This window comes from Somniosus microcephalus, unplaced genomic scaffold (assembly GCF_052327205.1).
Source record: "Somniosus microcephalus isolate GS21.2 unplaced genomic scaffold, FLI_Smic_1.0 unresolved_chr2, whole genome shotgun sequence".
NCBI lineage: Eukaryota > Metazoa > Chordata > Chondrichthyes > Squaliformes > Somniosidae > Somniosus > Somniosus microcephalus.
Window position 1 is genome coordinate 74,495,377 of NW_028225180.1, and position 17,341 is coordinate 74,512,717.

At 54.2% G+C, this 17,341-nt stretch overlaps 1 protein-coding gene across 1 annotated transcript in view; it reads left to right on the forward strand.

The window, feature by feature from the left end:
* Positions 1–17,341, forward strand: part of LOC147092828 (atypical kinase COQ8A, mitochondrial-like) — a 57,750-nt gene that overhangs the window by 19,908 nt on the left and 20,501 nt on the right. The window contains exons 4-7 of the mRNA XM_085975697.1: positions 9,938–10,057; positions 15,243–15,328; positions 16,109–16,249; positions 17,192–17,273. Coding sequence (XP_085831823.1) covers positions 9,938–10,057; positions 15,243–15,328; positions 16,109–16,249; positions 17,192–17,273 — 429 coding nt within the window. The remainder of the gene's footprint in view (positions 1–9,937; positions 10,058–15,242; positions 15,329–16,108; positions 16,250–17,191; positions 17,274–17,341) is intronic.

Below are 17,341 nucleotides of genomic sequence, written 5' to 3' on the forward strand. Positions count from 1 at the left end.
GGCCTTCTTCACCAGAGAGGAGGTATTGAGGGACCAGGAGAGGTCTTCCGTGATGTGGACTCCGAGGAACTTAAAGCTGTCCACCCTTTCCACCACAGCCCCATTGATGTGGATGGGGGTGTGACTTCCGCCTTTAGACTTCCTGAAGTCCATAATGATTTCTTTGGTTTTCTTGATGTTAAGGGCCAGGTTGTTATCGGCGCACCACTTCACGAGATGCTGGACCTCCTCCCTGTAGGCTGACTCATCGTTGTTGGTGATCTGACCTACTACCGTGGTATCATCCGCAAACTTGATGATGGTGTTGGACCCATGAACAGCCACACAGTCGTGGGTGAAGAGGGAGTAGAGGAGGGGGCTCAGCACACATCCTTGTGGGGCCCCCGTGTTCAGGATCGGGGGGGGGGAGGTGTGGTTACCTAATTTGACAGACTGGGGTCTGTTTGTTAGGAAGTCCAGGGTCCAGTTGCAGAGGGAAGTGTTCAGGCCAAGAGTTTGGAGTTTGGTGGCCAGCTTGTTGGGGATGATAGTGTTGAATGCTGAGCTGTAGTCTATGAACAGCATTCTGATGTAGGTCTCTTTACCATCTAAGTGATTCAGTGCCGAGTGTAGAGCAGTTGTGATTGCATCCTCCGTTGATCTGTTTGCACGATAGGCAAACTGGTGTTGGTCAAGAGAGGCGGGAACACTGGCTTTGATGTGAGCCAGGACCAGTCTCTCGAAACACTTCATTATGATGGGTGTGAGTGCGACAGGTCGATAGTCGTTCAGGCACGTCACAGCCGTTTGTTTTGGCACAGGAATAATGGTAGCGTTCTTGAAGCATGTAGGGACTACTGCCTGGGCCAATGACAGATTGAAGATGGCGGTGAAGACATCAGCCAGCTGATCAGCACATTCCTTGAGTACCCGTCCAGGGATGCTATCCGGTCCAGCAGCCTTTCGTGTGTTCACTCCGCGTAGAACACCCCTTACGTCGGAGGTCGACAGAGTGAGCACCTGGTCTTCCGGGAGTGGCAAGGCTTTGGTAGCCGGCTCCCTGTTGTCCCTGTCGAAGCGAGCGTAGAAGTTGTTAAGCGCCTCCGGAAGGGAGGCATCGCTAACCGGGGGGCTGGTGTTTTTGCCCTTGCAGTCGGTGATGGACTGGATGCCTTGCCACATGCGCCGGGGGTCCGAGTTGTTGTGGAAATGATCCTCTATCCGCAGTGTCTGTTTCCTTTTGGCAGTCCTAATACCCTTTTTTAGGTTGGTCCTAGCTGCACTGTAAGCCGCCGCGTCGCCAGATTTAAATGCTGCGTCGCGTGCTTTCAACAGCGAGCGGACCTCTCCGTTCATCCAGGGTTTCTGGTTGGGGTATGTCCTGATATTTTTATGGGTCGTGACGACCTCGACGCAGCTGTTAATGTAGAATAGCACTGTGGATGCGTATTCCTCGATGTCATTATGGGCAAACATGCCCCAATCAGTGCGTTCGAAGCTATCCTGAAGCTCCGAGACTGCCCCCTCTGGCCATACTTTCACTGATCTCACTGATGTTCTCACTCTTTTGATGAGCGGTTTGTATGCCGGGGCTAGAAACAGGGAGAGGTGGTCAGACTTCCCAAGGTGGGGGCAGGGAATGGCCTTATAGCATCTACAATGCTCGTGTAGGCTTTCAGCGTGGCAGTATCACACGAAGCAGTCGCACGGGGCGCTGCAGAGATACAACGGAGGCCGCAAGAATACGGCACCAATGAAATGTCATATGGAGCAGGGAAGTGTTATCGCTGCGGCAGAACGACACACGATCAGAAGGATTGTTGGTTCAAGGACCAAGTGTGCAGACAGTGTGGAAAGACAGGACACATAGCAAGAGTCTGCAGGTCAGGGAAGAAAACCAACAGCAGGAAATCTCCACAGGAGAAGTACAAAAAGGTACATAAGGTGATGGACAGTAGTTCAGACGAACAGGGAAGTGATACAGTCTCCGGAAGCAAGGAGCTGGGTTGTCTGAAACTACATAAGGTAACCAAAATGGAGGATCACCAGGCCATCTGGGTCACACTCAAGATAGACGGAGTCCAAGTGAAAATGGAATTGGACACTAACAGTCATAAACCAAAGGGACTACAAGCGGCTATTTCCACATATACCCTTGGAAGCTACAGAGATTGTCTTGAAGACGTACACGGGGCAAAAAGTCTACCCCAAAGGAAAAATAAGGGTGAAAGTGATATACAAAGGCCAGGAAATACCTAAAATGGACCTATATGTATTGCCAGATGGAGGACCACCACTACTAGGACGTGAATGGATCCGGAAGATACAACTAGATTGGCATTCCATACAGGCACTGAAGGTTGAGGCCAAAAAGGATGACGACGCCACACCTGGACGACTGTCAAAAATGCTAACTGACGCACAAGAAGTGTTCCAGGAGGGACTCGGAACACTAAAAGGCATAACAGCAACGATTAAAATAGAGGAAAATGTAAGTCCAAAGTTTTTTAAGGCCAGATGCGATCCGACCAGCCGTTGAAGCAGAGCTGGAAGGGTTGGAACGTTCAGGAGTACTGTCCAAAAGTAGACTGGAGAGAGTGGGCTACACCCATCGTCCCTGTAATGAAGAGGTCGTTGAGTAATACGCCTGGGGAACCAAAGAAGGTCCGCATCTGTGGGGATTTCAAGGTGACAGTGAACCCAGTCCTTCACACAGTACAATATCCGCTTCCACGGATTGAGGATATTTTCGCCTCGCTATCTGGGGGTAAACGCTTCACCAAAATTGATCTGGCCCAGCCGTATTTGCAAATGGAGGTAGAAGAAGCCTCGAAACAATACCTCACGATCAACACTCATAAAGGTCTCTATCAATACAACCGACTGGTTTTCGGGGTAGCATCGGCTCCGGCTATTTGGCAAAGGGCAATGGATCAAGTCCTGCAAGGAATTCCAGGGACCCAGTGTTATTTGGACGACATCCTGGTCATGGGCGAAAATGACAGTGAGCACCTCGCCAACTTGGAGAAGGTGCTCGCTAGATTAAAGGAATATGGGCTACGAGCTAATCGCCACAAGTGCGAGTTCTTCCAGAAGCAGATCTCGTATTGTGGCCACATTATTGATGAAGAGGGGTTACATAAGTCCCCTGAAAAGATTGAGGCAGTAGTCAAGGCTCCAGCACCGGAAAATGTGTCACAACTGAGGTCGTTCCTCGGGTTGGTGAACTACTACCATAAGTTCTTACCAAATTTGTCTACAGTAGTACACCCACTGAATACCCTACTGCAAACGGGGGTACCATGGAAGTGGAATGATGAATGTAAACGAGCTTTCCAGAAGTGCAAAGATTTGATCACATCAAAAGAGGTGTTGGCCCATTTCAACCCAGCACTACCAATCCGGTTGGCATGTGATGCATCACCCTATGGTATTGGAGCGGTGTTGTCGCACAAATTCCCGGACGGGTTGGAGAGGCCAGTAGCCTTTGCGTCTCGGTCACTAACCTCAGCCGAGCGCAACTACGCCCAGATTGACAGGGAGGCCCTCAGCCTAGTATGGGGAGTAAAAAAATTCAACCACTATCTGCATGGACAGAAGTTCACCTTGCTGACTGACCACCAACCACTTGTCTCCATCTTTAATCCAAAGAAGGGCGTTCCGGTAATGACTGCACAACGGTTACAAAGATGGTCCCTTTTTCTAGGGGCGAACCAATATGAAATAGAATATAAAGGCACGAAACAGCACGGAAATGCTGATGGACTATCACGCTTGCCACTGCCTACTGTGGAGGAAGCACCAGCAGTGGACCCTGTCGAGATATTTTATTTATCAATAATTGAACAATTGCCAGTAACTAACGCGGATATAGAGAAGGAGACCCGCAATGATCCGACACTGTCTCGGGTATATGATTTGACGGTGAGGGGATGGCCAACACATGGCGAACCACTGTTGCCAGCATTCTCATCCAGAAGAGAACAGCTGTCAGTATGCCAGGGGACAGTGATGTGTGGATCCCGAGTAGTAATTCCACCCAAGTTAAGGGAGAGAGTGCTAAATGAGCTTCACGAAGGTCATCTGGGAGGGGTGAAAATGAAAAGCCTTGCTAGGGCTTATGTGTGGTGGCCGGGGATTGATCAACAAATCGAGGACCTAACTAAGAGCTGCTCAGGATGCCAGAAGGTCCAAAATGCACCACCACATGCCCCTCTACACCCTTGGGAGTGGCCCTCCTCTCCATGGCAACGGGTGCATATTGACTTTGCTGGTCCATTCATGGACTCAATGTTTTTAACAGCTGTGGATGCGCACTCGAAATGGCCTGAGGTGATCCAAATGTCCTCCACCACCACGGAGAAAACTATTGCAGTCCTACGGACCATCTTTGCCAGGAACGGCTTGCCAGAGCAGATTTGCTCTGATACGGACCACAGTTTGTGTCCGAAGAGTTTCGAAGATTTATGAAGAGAAATGGGGTAAGGCATTACACCTCCGCTCCGTATCATCCAGCCACCAATGGATTGGCTGAGAGGTTTGTACAAACCTTTAAAAAAGCAGTAAGGGCCATGTGCGATGACGACATTCCACTGCAGCATAAGGTGGACAATTTCCTGTTAGCCTACCGAAATGCAACACATGCAGTCACCAACCAGACCCCGGACTTGATGTTCTTTAACTGAAGGTTGAGATCTCGCCTGGATTTGCTCAGACCAAATGTGCGAAGAAATGTCGAGGATAAACAATTCCAGCACATCAATGAGAAGCCGACAAGGAGCTTCAATGTAGGACAACCAGTCTTGGCCCGTGATTACTGAACAGAGAAATGGCAACCAGGAACGATATGCACACGGCAGGGGCCATTAATGTACACAGTGGATGTCGGGGAGAACATTGTGAGACGCCACGTCGACCAGATCTTAGCGTCACAGGAACGAGTCAACCCCATGCCTCGCGTACCTGGGAATGAACCCGGCATACTGGCAGCATCTACCTCAGAAACAGTAGCAGTGGGAACCGATGGAAAGGGGCCAGAATTGCCTCCGCACCAAGAACAAGAACCTCAGGAAAGGCGCTATCCAGAAAGGGTCAGGAAGCCGCCCCAAAGACTGAATTTATAAATGGACTATTTCTGTTTAATGTGCATGTTAAAGTGTTAATTGTTATTTGAATGTTATGGGTACTGTTAATCTAAAAGGGGAGGAATTGTTGTGTATGTACCTTTAAGAGAGAACTGTTTTACAGCTCCTGTATACTGTAGTACCGGCAGTGACCACACCTGTATATAAAGCCGGAGCAGGCTTCTGTACTTCAGTCTTGAGACTACTCTACTCCAGTGAACACCTGTTGATTGTTAAGTTACAGTCTCCGTGTAGTTCTTGGGGAAACATCCTATTTAAAGAATCACGGATCTAACATGCCCCACCCCTGTCCTGCCCCTGGCCTAGTGCTCTGGAGTTGAAACTCTCGTCCTTTCAGATTTCTACTTGATTCAGACACGATTACCAAGTCCAACTTGGTATTCCACCCGCAAGCAAGCAAATATTATGTAAACTGCGTGAAGCTCACGCCCTTTGACTGCCACTCCTCTCTCGATGAAGAGGCAGATTAGGAGTTCAAAAGCCTCTCTGGGCCCGGCCTGCCGGTTGCCACGGCGACAAATGGCTCCCCAGTGCAAAATCATTGGCACGGCGCAGGAGAATCCGGCTGTTTTCGAGCCGTCTACCCGGAGAGGAGAATATTTTGGTCGCTTGATGGGAGTGGAACTAAACAGGCAGATGAGATGAGGCCTAGCGTTCAGGCCTCTGACAGGAGTAGTAATGGAGATTAGGGGCGGGGGGGGGTGGGGTGGGTGCGGGTGGAGAATAATTGGGCTCCTTTGAGTGTTCAGCTCAGAACTAATGGATTTTAAGATCTTCATGCTTTCAAGTTTATTTTTGCCCGTCCTTCTTGTTTTAAACATCTCGTTCTCTTTTTCCCGTTTCAAACCAGACAGGGTCGGGAAGCGGCAGGCAGGGGGCTGGTGCGTTGTTCTTGTTACGTTCTTAGAGGGAAAAATTGGGTTGCTTTGTGCCTCCCGTTAGCGCCCCCCCCCTCCCTAGAGACTGGGCGCGGCGCCGCTAACGCCTCCCACGAGATTCAGCGGGAGGTTAGTGGCGGCGGTAGCCGGTGGCGTGACGCGGCGCCGCCGGCGATGACGTCATCGCCGTGCGCTGCACCCCGCTCGCGCACCCCCCTGACCTATCGCCGGACGATACGTCCGACAGGGCCAGGGGGGCGTTTTTCCAGCCGCGGTGACGCAACTTAAAAGGGCATGTGTCGGGCGGCCATTTTATTTGTGGCCGACTGACAACACCTGCCACCCTCGTTCCTCTTTTTTTCTTCGGGGTGCCGGCCACTTTCCCGGCACCCCGCTCCCCGGTGGTCCAGCAGGGCCCCTGTGCGTGCCCGCTGCGCTAGGCCCCGCCCCTTTAATCGGGGGGGGGGAGGGAGGCCTGCATTACCGCGGCGCTACGTGCCGACGCGCGTGGCATTGTTGCACGTAGCGCCGCAAAATTCACTTTAGCGCCCCAGGAAGGAGGGGGACCGCTTCCAGCCGCGCCCCGCCTCCTGCTTGGGGAGCTACCACTGAGTTTGCAGCGCAGGGACACTCACTTTTTCGGGGCGCTAAAATTAAAACAAATATTTCCCCCCTACAGTTTTGATAGAGGTGTTCAAAATCATGAAGGGTTTAGAAACATAGAAACTTAGAAGATAGGAGCAGGAGTAGGCCATTCGGCCCCTCGAGCCTGCTCCGCCATTTAATGAGATCATGGCCGATCATCCAAATTCAGTACCCTGTCCCTGCTTTCTCCCCATATCCCTTGATCCCTTTAGCCTTAAGAAATATATCTAACTCCTTCTTGAATAAATTGGCCTCCACGGCCTTCTGTGGTAGAGAATTCCACAGGTTCACCACTCTCTGGGTGAAGAAATTCCTCCTCATCTCAGTCCTAAATGGCTTACTCCTTATCCTTAGACTGTGACCCCTGGTTCTGGACTCTCCCGCCATCGGGAACATCCTTCCTGCATCTAGTCTGTCTAGTCCTATTAGAATTTTATAAGCTTCAATGAGATCCCTTCTCATTCTTCTAAACTCCAGCGAATATAAGCCCAATCGACCCAATCTCTTTAGATCGAGTAAATAAAGAGAAACTGTTTCCAGTGGCCGTAGGGCCTGGGATGGCAGGACTGTCGTATGAGGAGAGATCGGGTCGACTAGGCCTGTATTCGCTAGAGTTTAGAAGAATGAGAGGGGATCTCATTTAAACGTATAAAATTCTGACACGGCTAGACAGACTGGATGCAGGGAGGATGTTTCCCCTGGCTGGGGGGGTCTAGAACGAGGGGTCACAGTCTCAGGATACGGGTAGGACATTTAGGACTGAGATGAGGAGAAATGTCTTCACTCGGAGGGTGGTGAACCTGTGGAATTCTCTACCACAGAAGGATGTGGAGGCCAAGTCACTGAATATATTTAAGAAGGAGATCGATAGGTTTCTAGTCACAAAAGGCATCAAGGGGTATGGGGAGAGAGCGGGAATATGGTATTGAGATAGAGGATCAGCCATGATCATATTGAATGGCAGAGCAGGCTCGATGGGCCGAATGGCCATCTCCTGTGCTGTGCTATTCTACGATTCTATGAATCCAGCATCGACTGATTAAGAATAAGAACTGGAATGTACTTGATTCCAAACTGAGCTCACCTCTTGTTTAAAATCTGAGCTTTCAGCTGTGGCTGTGTGGGTAGTACCCTCACCTCTGAATTATGAAGGTTGTGGGTTCGAGTCCCACTCCAGAGACTTGAGCCCATAATCCAGGCCGACACTCCCAGTGCCAGTACTGAGGGAGCGCCGCACTGTCGGAGGGGCAGTACTGAGGGAGCGCCGCACTGTCGGAGGGGCAGTACTGAGGGAGTGCCGCACTGTTGGAGGGGCAGTACTGAGGGAGCGCCACACTGTCGGAGGGGCAGTACTGAGGGAGCGCTGCACTGTCGGAGGGGCAGTACTGAGGGATCGCCACCCTGTCAGAGGTGCAGTACTGAGGGAGCGCTGCACTGTCAGTGGTGCAGTACTGAGGGAGCGCTGCACTGTCGGAGGGGCAGTACTGAGGGAGCACTGCACTGTCGGAGGGGCAGTACTGAGGGAGCGCTGCACTGTCGGAAGGGCAGTACTGAGGGAGCGCCGCACTGTCGGAGGGGCAGTACTGAGGGAGCGCCGCACTGTCGGAGGGGCAGTACTGAGGGAGCGCCGCACTGTCGGAGGGGCAGTACTGAGGGAGCGCCGCACTGTCGGAGGGGCAGTACTGAGGGAGCGCCGCACTGTCGGAGGGGCAGTACTGAGGGAGTGCCGCACTGTCGGAGGGGCAGTACTGAGGGAGTGCCGCACTGTCGGAGGTGCCGTCTTTCAGATGAGACATTAAACCGAGGCCCCGTCTGCTCTCTCAGGTGGATGTAAAAGATCCCACGGCCACTATTGGAAGCAGAGGGGAGTTCTCCCCGATGTCCTGGGCCAATATTTATCCCTCAACCAACATCACTAGAACAGATGATCTGGTCATTATCACATTGCTGTTTGTGGGAGCTTGCTGTGCGCAAATTGGCTGCCGCGTTTCCTACATTACAACAGTGACTACACTTCAAAAAGTAGTTCATTGGCTGTGAAGTGTTTTGGGACGTCCTGAGGTGGTGAAAGGCGCTGGAGAAATGGGAGTCTGTCTTTTCTGAAAATGTCTACCTGGCAGATTGACCTCCTCCTCTGCTCTCCTCTTGTGTTAAATCAAATCAAATCAAAAAACAAATATAACTAAAAAACCAGTAACTTTTAAAAACTCAAATCAGAGATTAAATTAAAATTTGGTCATTTGGACCTATTATGCACTCCAGTCCCCGCGGCGCCCACCGGTCACGAAATTGCTCGAGCGTGCCGGCGGAGACCGCGTGCTCCATCTCCAGGGCCACCCGGGCGCGAACATGGCCGCGGAAGGGCGGGAGGCAATCAGGCCGGACGACCCCCTCGACCGCCCGCTGCCTGGACCGATTAATGGCTTTCTTGGCCAGGCCCAGGAGCAGGCCCACGAGGAGGTCCTCCAACCTGCCCGCTCCCCTCCGCACGGGGTGACCGTAGATCAGGAGCGTGGGACTGAAGTGCAACCAAAATTTGAGGAGCAGCCCCTTCAAAAAATGGAAGAGGGGCTGCAACCTCTCACACCCCATATATACGTGGAACACGGACTCCCTCCTCTGCTCTCCTCTTGTGTTAAATCAATCAAATCAAAAAACAAATATAACTAAAAAACCAGTAACTTTTAAAAAACACAAATCAGAAATTAAATTAAAATTTGGTCATTTGGACCTATTATGCACTCCAGTCCCCGCGGCGCCCACCGGTCACGAAATTGCTCGAGCGTGCCGGCGGAGACCGCGTGCTCCATCTCCAGGGCCACCCGGGCGCGAACATGGCCGCGGAAGGCAATCAGGCCGGACGACCCCCTCGACCGCCCGCTGCCTGGACCGATTAATGGCTTTCTTGGCCAGGCCCAGGAGCAGGCCCACGAGGAGGTCCTCCAACCTGCCCGCTCCCCTCCGCACGGGGTGACCGTAGATCAGGAGCGTGGGACTGAAGTGCAACCAAAATTTGAGGAGCAGCCCCTTCAAAAAATGGAAGAGGGGCTGCAACCTCTCACACCCCATATATACGTGGAACACGGACTCCCTCCTCTGCTCTGGTCCTGTCTGGTTGTGAAGCATTGACAGAACATTCTCCAACTCAAATTGGCAGAATGTCTCTAAATTCGCAAACTGGTATCTCAGTGCACCTTCCTTTGAGCAAGTGAAAAGCTGTGCTTCTTTATATGCCTGACGCACTGCCTAACTTCCCCGAATTAACTCTAACCCGTGACTCTGTTATTCCAGGGGTTCTGCTGCTCGATTCCAGCACCATCCTGTCGGAGGCCAACGCTGAGAGGATTGTAAACACGCTGTGCAAAGTGCGAGGGGCTGCTCTGAAACTGGGGCAAATGCTGAGTATTCAAGGTATGGAGTCTACAGCCTCCGAGGGGACATTATCTGTTCACGGTCTCCAAGGCGACAGTATCCGTTTATGACCTCCGAACGAGACAGTCTCTGTTCACACAGCCTCCGAGACTGGGGAACGGGGAGAGCGGGGGAACGGGGAGACTGAGGGAACGGGGAGAGCGGGAAAAAGGGGAGAGTGGGGGAACGGGGAGACTGAGGGAGAGCGGGGGAACGGGGAGACTGAGGGAACGGGGAGACTGAGAGCGGGGGGACGGGGAGAGTGGGGAACGGGGAGACTGAGGGAATGGGGAACATGGAGGGGGATACAGGGAGACTGGACACAGATTGAGGGTTATCACTGAAAGACTGAAGTTGGAAGTCAGAAGCAATGTTTTCATGCAGAGGGATAGTCAGACACGGGATGCTTCACCACAAAGGGAGGGGACGACAACCCAATTCAAAAGGTGGAATATGAAAGGATTCGGAGATTGAACTCGAGCGCTCCAGTTAAAAGAGCTAGCGCTGGCCCAGACTCGGCGGGCTGAGTTGCCCCCCACTGCGCTGTCATTTCAGCAGTTCTTTAACATCTTCAACCTCATCTGGCCCGGGCCAATGGTGCAAAGTTCAACAAGTCAAGCAGGGTGTCACCCAGGCAGTCAACTGGCGAGGGGGAGGGGATTGCGCGGCGGGGGGATTTCTGTCTCCGCTCGGGGTGCCTGCACTCGCCCCACACCCTTGCCGGGGTCGTGGCTCTGCTGTCCCTGGCTCTGAGGCCTGTGTTGGTTGCCGGGGACAGAGCTGGTGTCTTGTTCTGTGTGGTGTGTGTGTGTGTGTTCAGGTTGCCCTGCTGCGCTCTGTTTCCTGTTACCTCCCTCGTTATCAGTAAAGAACAATCACTACCAGATGATAGCCGAGCTTTGTAAACACCTCCGAGTAGAATAACAACAGGGGTTAAGGGTCAAGGGCATTGTGGAGCTGGGTGCAGCTCTGCAAATAGGCGGCAAGCCCACCTTTTGTTATTTTCTGTTGATCTAGTTCTGAATTATCGCTGCCGCAATCATTAACCCTTTCAGTCTTTTAAAAAAAATTCATTCACACGATGTGGGCGTCGCTGGCAAGGCCAGCATTTATTGCCCATCCCTAATTGCCCCTTGAGAAGGTGGTGGTGAGCCGTCTTCTTGAACCGCTGCAGTCCGTGTGGTGAAGGTGCTCCCACAGTGCTGTTAGGGAGGGAGTTCCAGGATTTTGACCCAGCAACGATGAAGGATCGGCCGATATATTTCCAAGTCAGGATGGTGTGTGTGACTTGGAGGGGAACTTGGAGGTGATGGTGTTCCCATGCGCCTGCTACCCTTGTCCTTCTAGGTCGAAGAGGTCGTGGGTTTGGGAGGTGCTGCCGAAGAAGCCTTGGCGAGTTGCTGCAGTGCATCTTGTAGATGGTACACACTGCAGCCACGGTGCGCCGGTGGTGGAGGGAGTGAATGTTTAAGGTGGTGGATGGGGTGCCGATCAAACGGGCTGCTTTGTCCTGGAGGGTGTCGAGCTTCTTGAGTGTTGTTGGAGCCTGAACCACACGCCCAGCACCGGGGCTAATCAGTCGGGGCCCCGTATACGGGGCAGGGAGAGACCCTGGTTGTCGAACTCCCCTTTCTGCTGGTTTCTGTGTTTCCTCAAAGCCTGAGTGTAGGCCCAGAGAGAGAGAGACGCCCTCATTCCAGGCCCAGAGTGTGATTTACTCCCGGTCTAACTCCTAGGCTGAGTATGGTGGGTGCGGCTGAGAGGCCATTGACCTGCCCGCTCTGTGAAAGCTGCTAAACACTCACCCATCGGGGTATGACGATGAAACCCCTCGGGCCTGGCCAGGAGCCAGCCCTATTACCCCACCCGGGTTCCTCGCTCCCCCGCAGATAATGTCTGTTCACTCGCAGTATCTGTTCACTCACAGGTCAGAAATGGAGATGTTTGCTGATGACTGCACAGTGTTCAGCGCCATTCATAACTCCTCCGATAATGAAGCAGTCCATGCCCGCATGCAACAAGACCTGGATGACGTTCAGGTTTGGGCTGATAAGTGGCAGGTAACATTCGCGCCACACAAGTGCCAGGCAATGACTATCACCAACAAGCGAGCATCTAACCACCTCCCCTTGATATTCAACGGCATTACCATCGCCGAATCCCCCACCATCAATATCCTGGGGGTCACCATTAACCAGAAACTTAACTGGACCAGCCACATAAATACTGTGGCAACAAGAGCAGGTCAGAGGCTGGGTATTCTGCGGCAAGTGTCTCACCTCCTGACTCCCCAAAGCCTTTCCACCATCTACAAGGCTCAAGTCAGGAGTGTGATGGAATACTCTCCACTTGCCTGGATGAGTGCAGCTCCAGCAACACTCAAGAAGCTTGACACGGTCAAAATCCTGGAACTCCCTAACAGCACTGTGGGAGAACCTTCACCACACGGACTGCAGCGGTTCAAGAGGGCAGCTCACCACCACCTTCTCAAGGGGCAACTAGGGATGGGCAATAAATGCTGGGCCTTGCCAGCGACGCCCACATCCCATAAGCGAATAATAAAATACTCGCATGGTGCCTCTTTCAAACAAGAATTGAACCCCCACTTATGTTCCCCTCCCCTTCCAAAGGTGCCGAGTCCCGCTGGGAGACGGGTTCCACGGGAACCCGAATGAGCGACGGTGAGAGTTGGCAAGATATCCAACTGTGGGAGGCATGAAATGAGAGCCCAGTTTAGTGGCTGGAGGAGCTGTAGCCCCGGCTGATAATCCCCCCCCCCCCCGGCTTCCTAGCTCCACCACCACAGGCTGGGGATTGAGCCTGTGGCCTACTTTTCTGTACAGGACAAGAGCCTTCACCCAATGGTGGCTGAGTGGGTTTCATTCTCTCACCTCTGAGTCAGAAGGTCGTGGGATCGAGCCCCACTCCAGAGACTTGAGCACAAAATCCAGGTTGACACTCCCGGTGCATTACTGTCAGAGGGGCAGTGCTGAGGGGCCGCCGCACTGTCGGAGCGGCAGTACTGAGGGAGTGCCGCACTGTCGGAGAGGCAGTGCTGAGGGAGCGCCGCACTGTTGGATGGGCAGTACTGAGGGAGCGCCGCACTGTCGGAGAGGCAGTGCTGAGGGAGCGCCGCACTGTTGGATGGGCAGTACTGAGGGAGTGCCACACTGTCGGAGGGGCAGTACTGAGGGAGCGCCGCACTGTCGGAGGGGCAGTACTGAGGGGCCGCCGCACTGTCGGAGCGGCAGTACTGAGGGAGCGCCGCACTGTCGGAGAGGCAGTGCTGAGGGAGCGCCGCACTGTTGGATGGGCAGTACTGAGGGAGTGCCACACTGTCGGAGGGGCAGTACTGAGGGAGTGCTGCACTGTCAGAGGGGCAGTGCTGAGGGGCCGCCGCACTGTCGGAGGGGCAGTACTGAGGGAGCGCAGCACTGTCGGAGGGGCAGTACTGAGGGAGCGCAGCACTGTTGGAGGGGCAGTACTGAGGGAGTGCTGCACTGTCAGAGGGGCAGTGCTGAGGGGCCGCCGCACTGTCGGAGGGGCAGTACTGAGGGAGCGCCGCACTGTCGGAGAGGCAGTGCTGAGGGAGCGCCGCACTGTCGGAGGGGCAGTACTGAGGGAGCGCAGCACTGTTGGAGGGGCAGTACTGAGGGAGCGCCGCACTGTCGGAGGGGCAGTACTGAGGGAGCGCCGCACTGTCGGAGGGGCCGTACTGAGGGAGTGCTGCACTGTCGGAGGGGCAGTACTGAGGGAGCGCCGCACTGTCGGAGGGGCAGTACTGAGGGAGCGCCGCACTGTCGGAGGGGCAGTACTGAGGGAGCGCCGCACTGTCGGAGGGGCAGTACTGAGGGAGTGCTGCACTGACGGAGGGGCAGTACTGAGGGAGCGCCGCACTGTCGGAGGGGCAGTACTGAGGGAGCGCCGCACTGTCGGAGAGGCAGTACTGAGGGAGCGCCGCACTGTCGGAGGGGCAGTACTGAGGGAGCGCCACACTGTCGGAGGGGCAGTACTGAGGGAGCGCCGCACTGTCGGAGAGGCAGTGCTGAGGGAGCGCCGCACTGTCGGAGGGGCAGTACTGAGGGAGCGCAGCACTGTTGGAGGGGCAGTACTGAGGGAGTGCTGCACTGTCGGAGGGGCAGTACTGAGGGAGCGCCGCACTGTCGGAGGGGCAGTACTGAGGGAGCGCCGCACTGTCGGAGAGGCAGTACTGAGGGAGCGCCGCACTGTCGGAGGGGCAGTACTGAGGGAGCGCCACACTGTCGGAGGGGCAGTACTGAGGGAGCGCCGCACTGTCGGAGAGGCAGTGCTGAGGGAGCGCCGCACTGTCGGAGGGGCAGTACTGAGGGAGCGCAGCACTGTCAGAGGGGCAGTACTGAGGGAGTGCTGCACTGTCGGAGGGGCAGTACTGAGGGAGCGCCGCACTGTCAGAGAGGCAGTACTGAGAGAGCGCCGCACTGTCGGATGGGCAGTACTGAGGGAACGCCGCACTGTCGGAGGGGCAGTACTGAGGGAACGCCGCACTGTCGGAGGGGCAGTACTGAGGGAGCGCTGCACTGTCGGAGAGGCAGTGCTGAGGGAGCGCCGCACTGTCGGTGGGGCAGTACTGAGGGAGCGCAGCACTGTCGGAGGGGCAGTACTGAGGGAGCGCAGCACTGTCGGAGGGGCAGTACTGAGGGAGTGCAGCACTGCCGGAGGGGCAGTACTGAGGGAGCGCCGCCCTGTCGGAAGGGCAGTACTGAGGGAGCGCCGCACTGTTGGAGGTGCCATCTTTCAGATGAGACGTTAAACCTAGGCCCCGTTTGCCCTCTCAGGTGGATGTAAAAGATCCCACGGCCACTATTGGAAGAAGAGCAGGGGGAGTTCTCCCTGGTGTCCTGGGGCCAATATTTATCCCTCAACCAACATCACTAAAAACATGATCTGGTCATTATCACATTGCTGTTTGTGGGTGCTTGCTGTGTGCAAATTGGCTGCCCCGTTTCCTACATTACAACAGTGACCACACTTCAAAAAGTACTTCATTGGCTGTAAAGCGCTTTGGGACGTCCTGAGGTGGTGAAAGGCGCTGGAGAAAGGCATGTTCAGAGGCACTGGAGTTGTTAAATGCTAATTTAATTCCGTTTTGAAAGACATGCACTCCCTGGATTAACCAGCTTTCCCCATCTCTTCCTCTCCTGAGCAGATGAAGCTTTCATTAATCCGGTCCTGCAGAAGATCTTCGAGCGGGTGCGAAACGGGGCGGACTTCATGCCCACCAGGCAGATGCTGGTAAGAGCGAGGGGCAGGGATCGAGCTACGGCAGGGAGGGCGGGTGTGTGGCTACGAGCCACCCGAGGGGGTTGGGAGGGGGGGTGTGCTCCACTCAGTGTCAAGACACGGAGAGGCCTCAGAAGCAGGGCCTTAACCCCCCACCCCCTCCCCCAAGACACTAGGAGCCAGGGGCTGCCGAGGGCCTTGGGAAAGATGGAGAAGGAGAAGGAACCAGTTTGAAACTGAACAGGCCTCGGCTGTAAGCATCTGAGATGGAATGAGTTTAAACAGAGACGGACCCATTCCAAACCAACACCCAACTACCCCTGGCTAGCAATCTCGTCCGCAGTCGTCACAGGATGGCGGGCACATTAGACATTCTGTCAATCACGCTGAGATACATTAATGGGACAGTGTAGAGGGAGCTTTACTCTGTATCTAACCCGTGCTGTACCTGGTCTGGGAGTGTTTGATGGGACAGTGTAGAGGGAGCTTTACGCTGTATCTAACCCGTGCTGTACCTGCCCTGGGAGTGTTTGATGGTGCAGTGTAGAGGGAGCTTTACTCTGTATCTAACCCGTGCTGTACCTGCCCTGGGAATGTTTGATGGGACAGTGTAGAGGGAGCTTTACTCTGTATCTAACCCGTGCTGTACCTGCCCTGGGAGTGTTAGATGGGACAGTGTAGAGGGAGATTTACTCGGTATCTAACCTGTGCTGTACCTGCCCCAGGAATGTTTGATGGGACAGTGTAGAGGGAGCGGATGATCAGTAATGTTTTCTTTCTTTATTCTGACAGAAAACTTTGAACAGTGAGCTGGGGTCGGACTGGCGCGGGAGGCTGCAGCACTTTGAGGAACGCCCCTTTGCTGCAGCATCTATCGGACAGGTCCACCTGGGCCGGCTGAAGGACGGGCGTGAGGTGGCGATGAAGATTCAGGTGAGGAGCACCTGAGGGATTGGGCAGATCAGTTACTGAAAACAGAGAGGATCTGAGCACATCCAGCTCCCTCACACTGTCACTCAGTAATCCCTCTCCCCCAGCGCCCTGTGTCATTGACTATCTACTGATGTTAATCCAGCTCCCTCACACTGTCACTCAGCAACCCCTCTCCCCCAATGCTGTGTCACTGACTATATGTCTACTGATGTTAATCCAGCTCCCTGACACTGTCGCTCAGCAACCCCTCTCCCCCAACGCTGTGTCACTGACTGTATCTCTACTGATGTTAATCCAGCTCCCTCACACTGTCACTCAGTAACCCCTCTCCCCAGCACCCTGTGTCACTGACTGTATCTCTACTGATGTTAATCCAGCTCCCTCACACTGTCACTCAGTAACCCCTCTCCCCCAGCGCCCTCTGTCACTGACTGTATCTCTACTGATGTTAATCCAGCTCCCTCACACTGTCACTCAGTAACCCCTCTCCCCCAGCGCCCTATGTTACTGACTGTATCTCTACTGATGTTAATCCAGCTCCCTCACACTGTCACTCAGTAACCCCTCTCCCCAGCGCCCTGTGTCACTGACTGTATCTCTACTGATGTTAATCCAGCTCCCTCACACTGTCACTCAGTAACCCCTCTCCTCCAGCACCCTGTGTTACTGACTGTATCTCTACTGATGTTAATCCAGCTCCCTCACACTGTCACTCAGTAACCCCGCTCCCCCAGCACCCTGTGTTACTGACTGCGATGCCCCCCAAGGCCGAGCAGACTGATGCGAGATTACGCGGGCGAGGGTCACGACCAGTACTCGAACCCCAGAGGAGTCTTCACAAGTGATGGGGTGAAGGTTCCTGGATGAGTGACCTCATGCGGCACCCGGTACTTATGGCCGTGGCTGCAGATGTGACGGGCCTCTGTCTGATCTCTCTCACAGTATCCAGGGGTCGCCCGGAGCATCGACAGTGACCTCCGCAACTTGCTGACCCTTCTGAACATGAGCAACGCTCTCCCTGAAGGTAAGGGTGACCCGGCGCGACGGGAACGGTCTCCCCACGTGACCCCGTCTCCATCGCTTGCTCCCCTC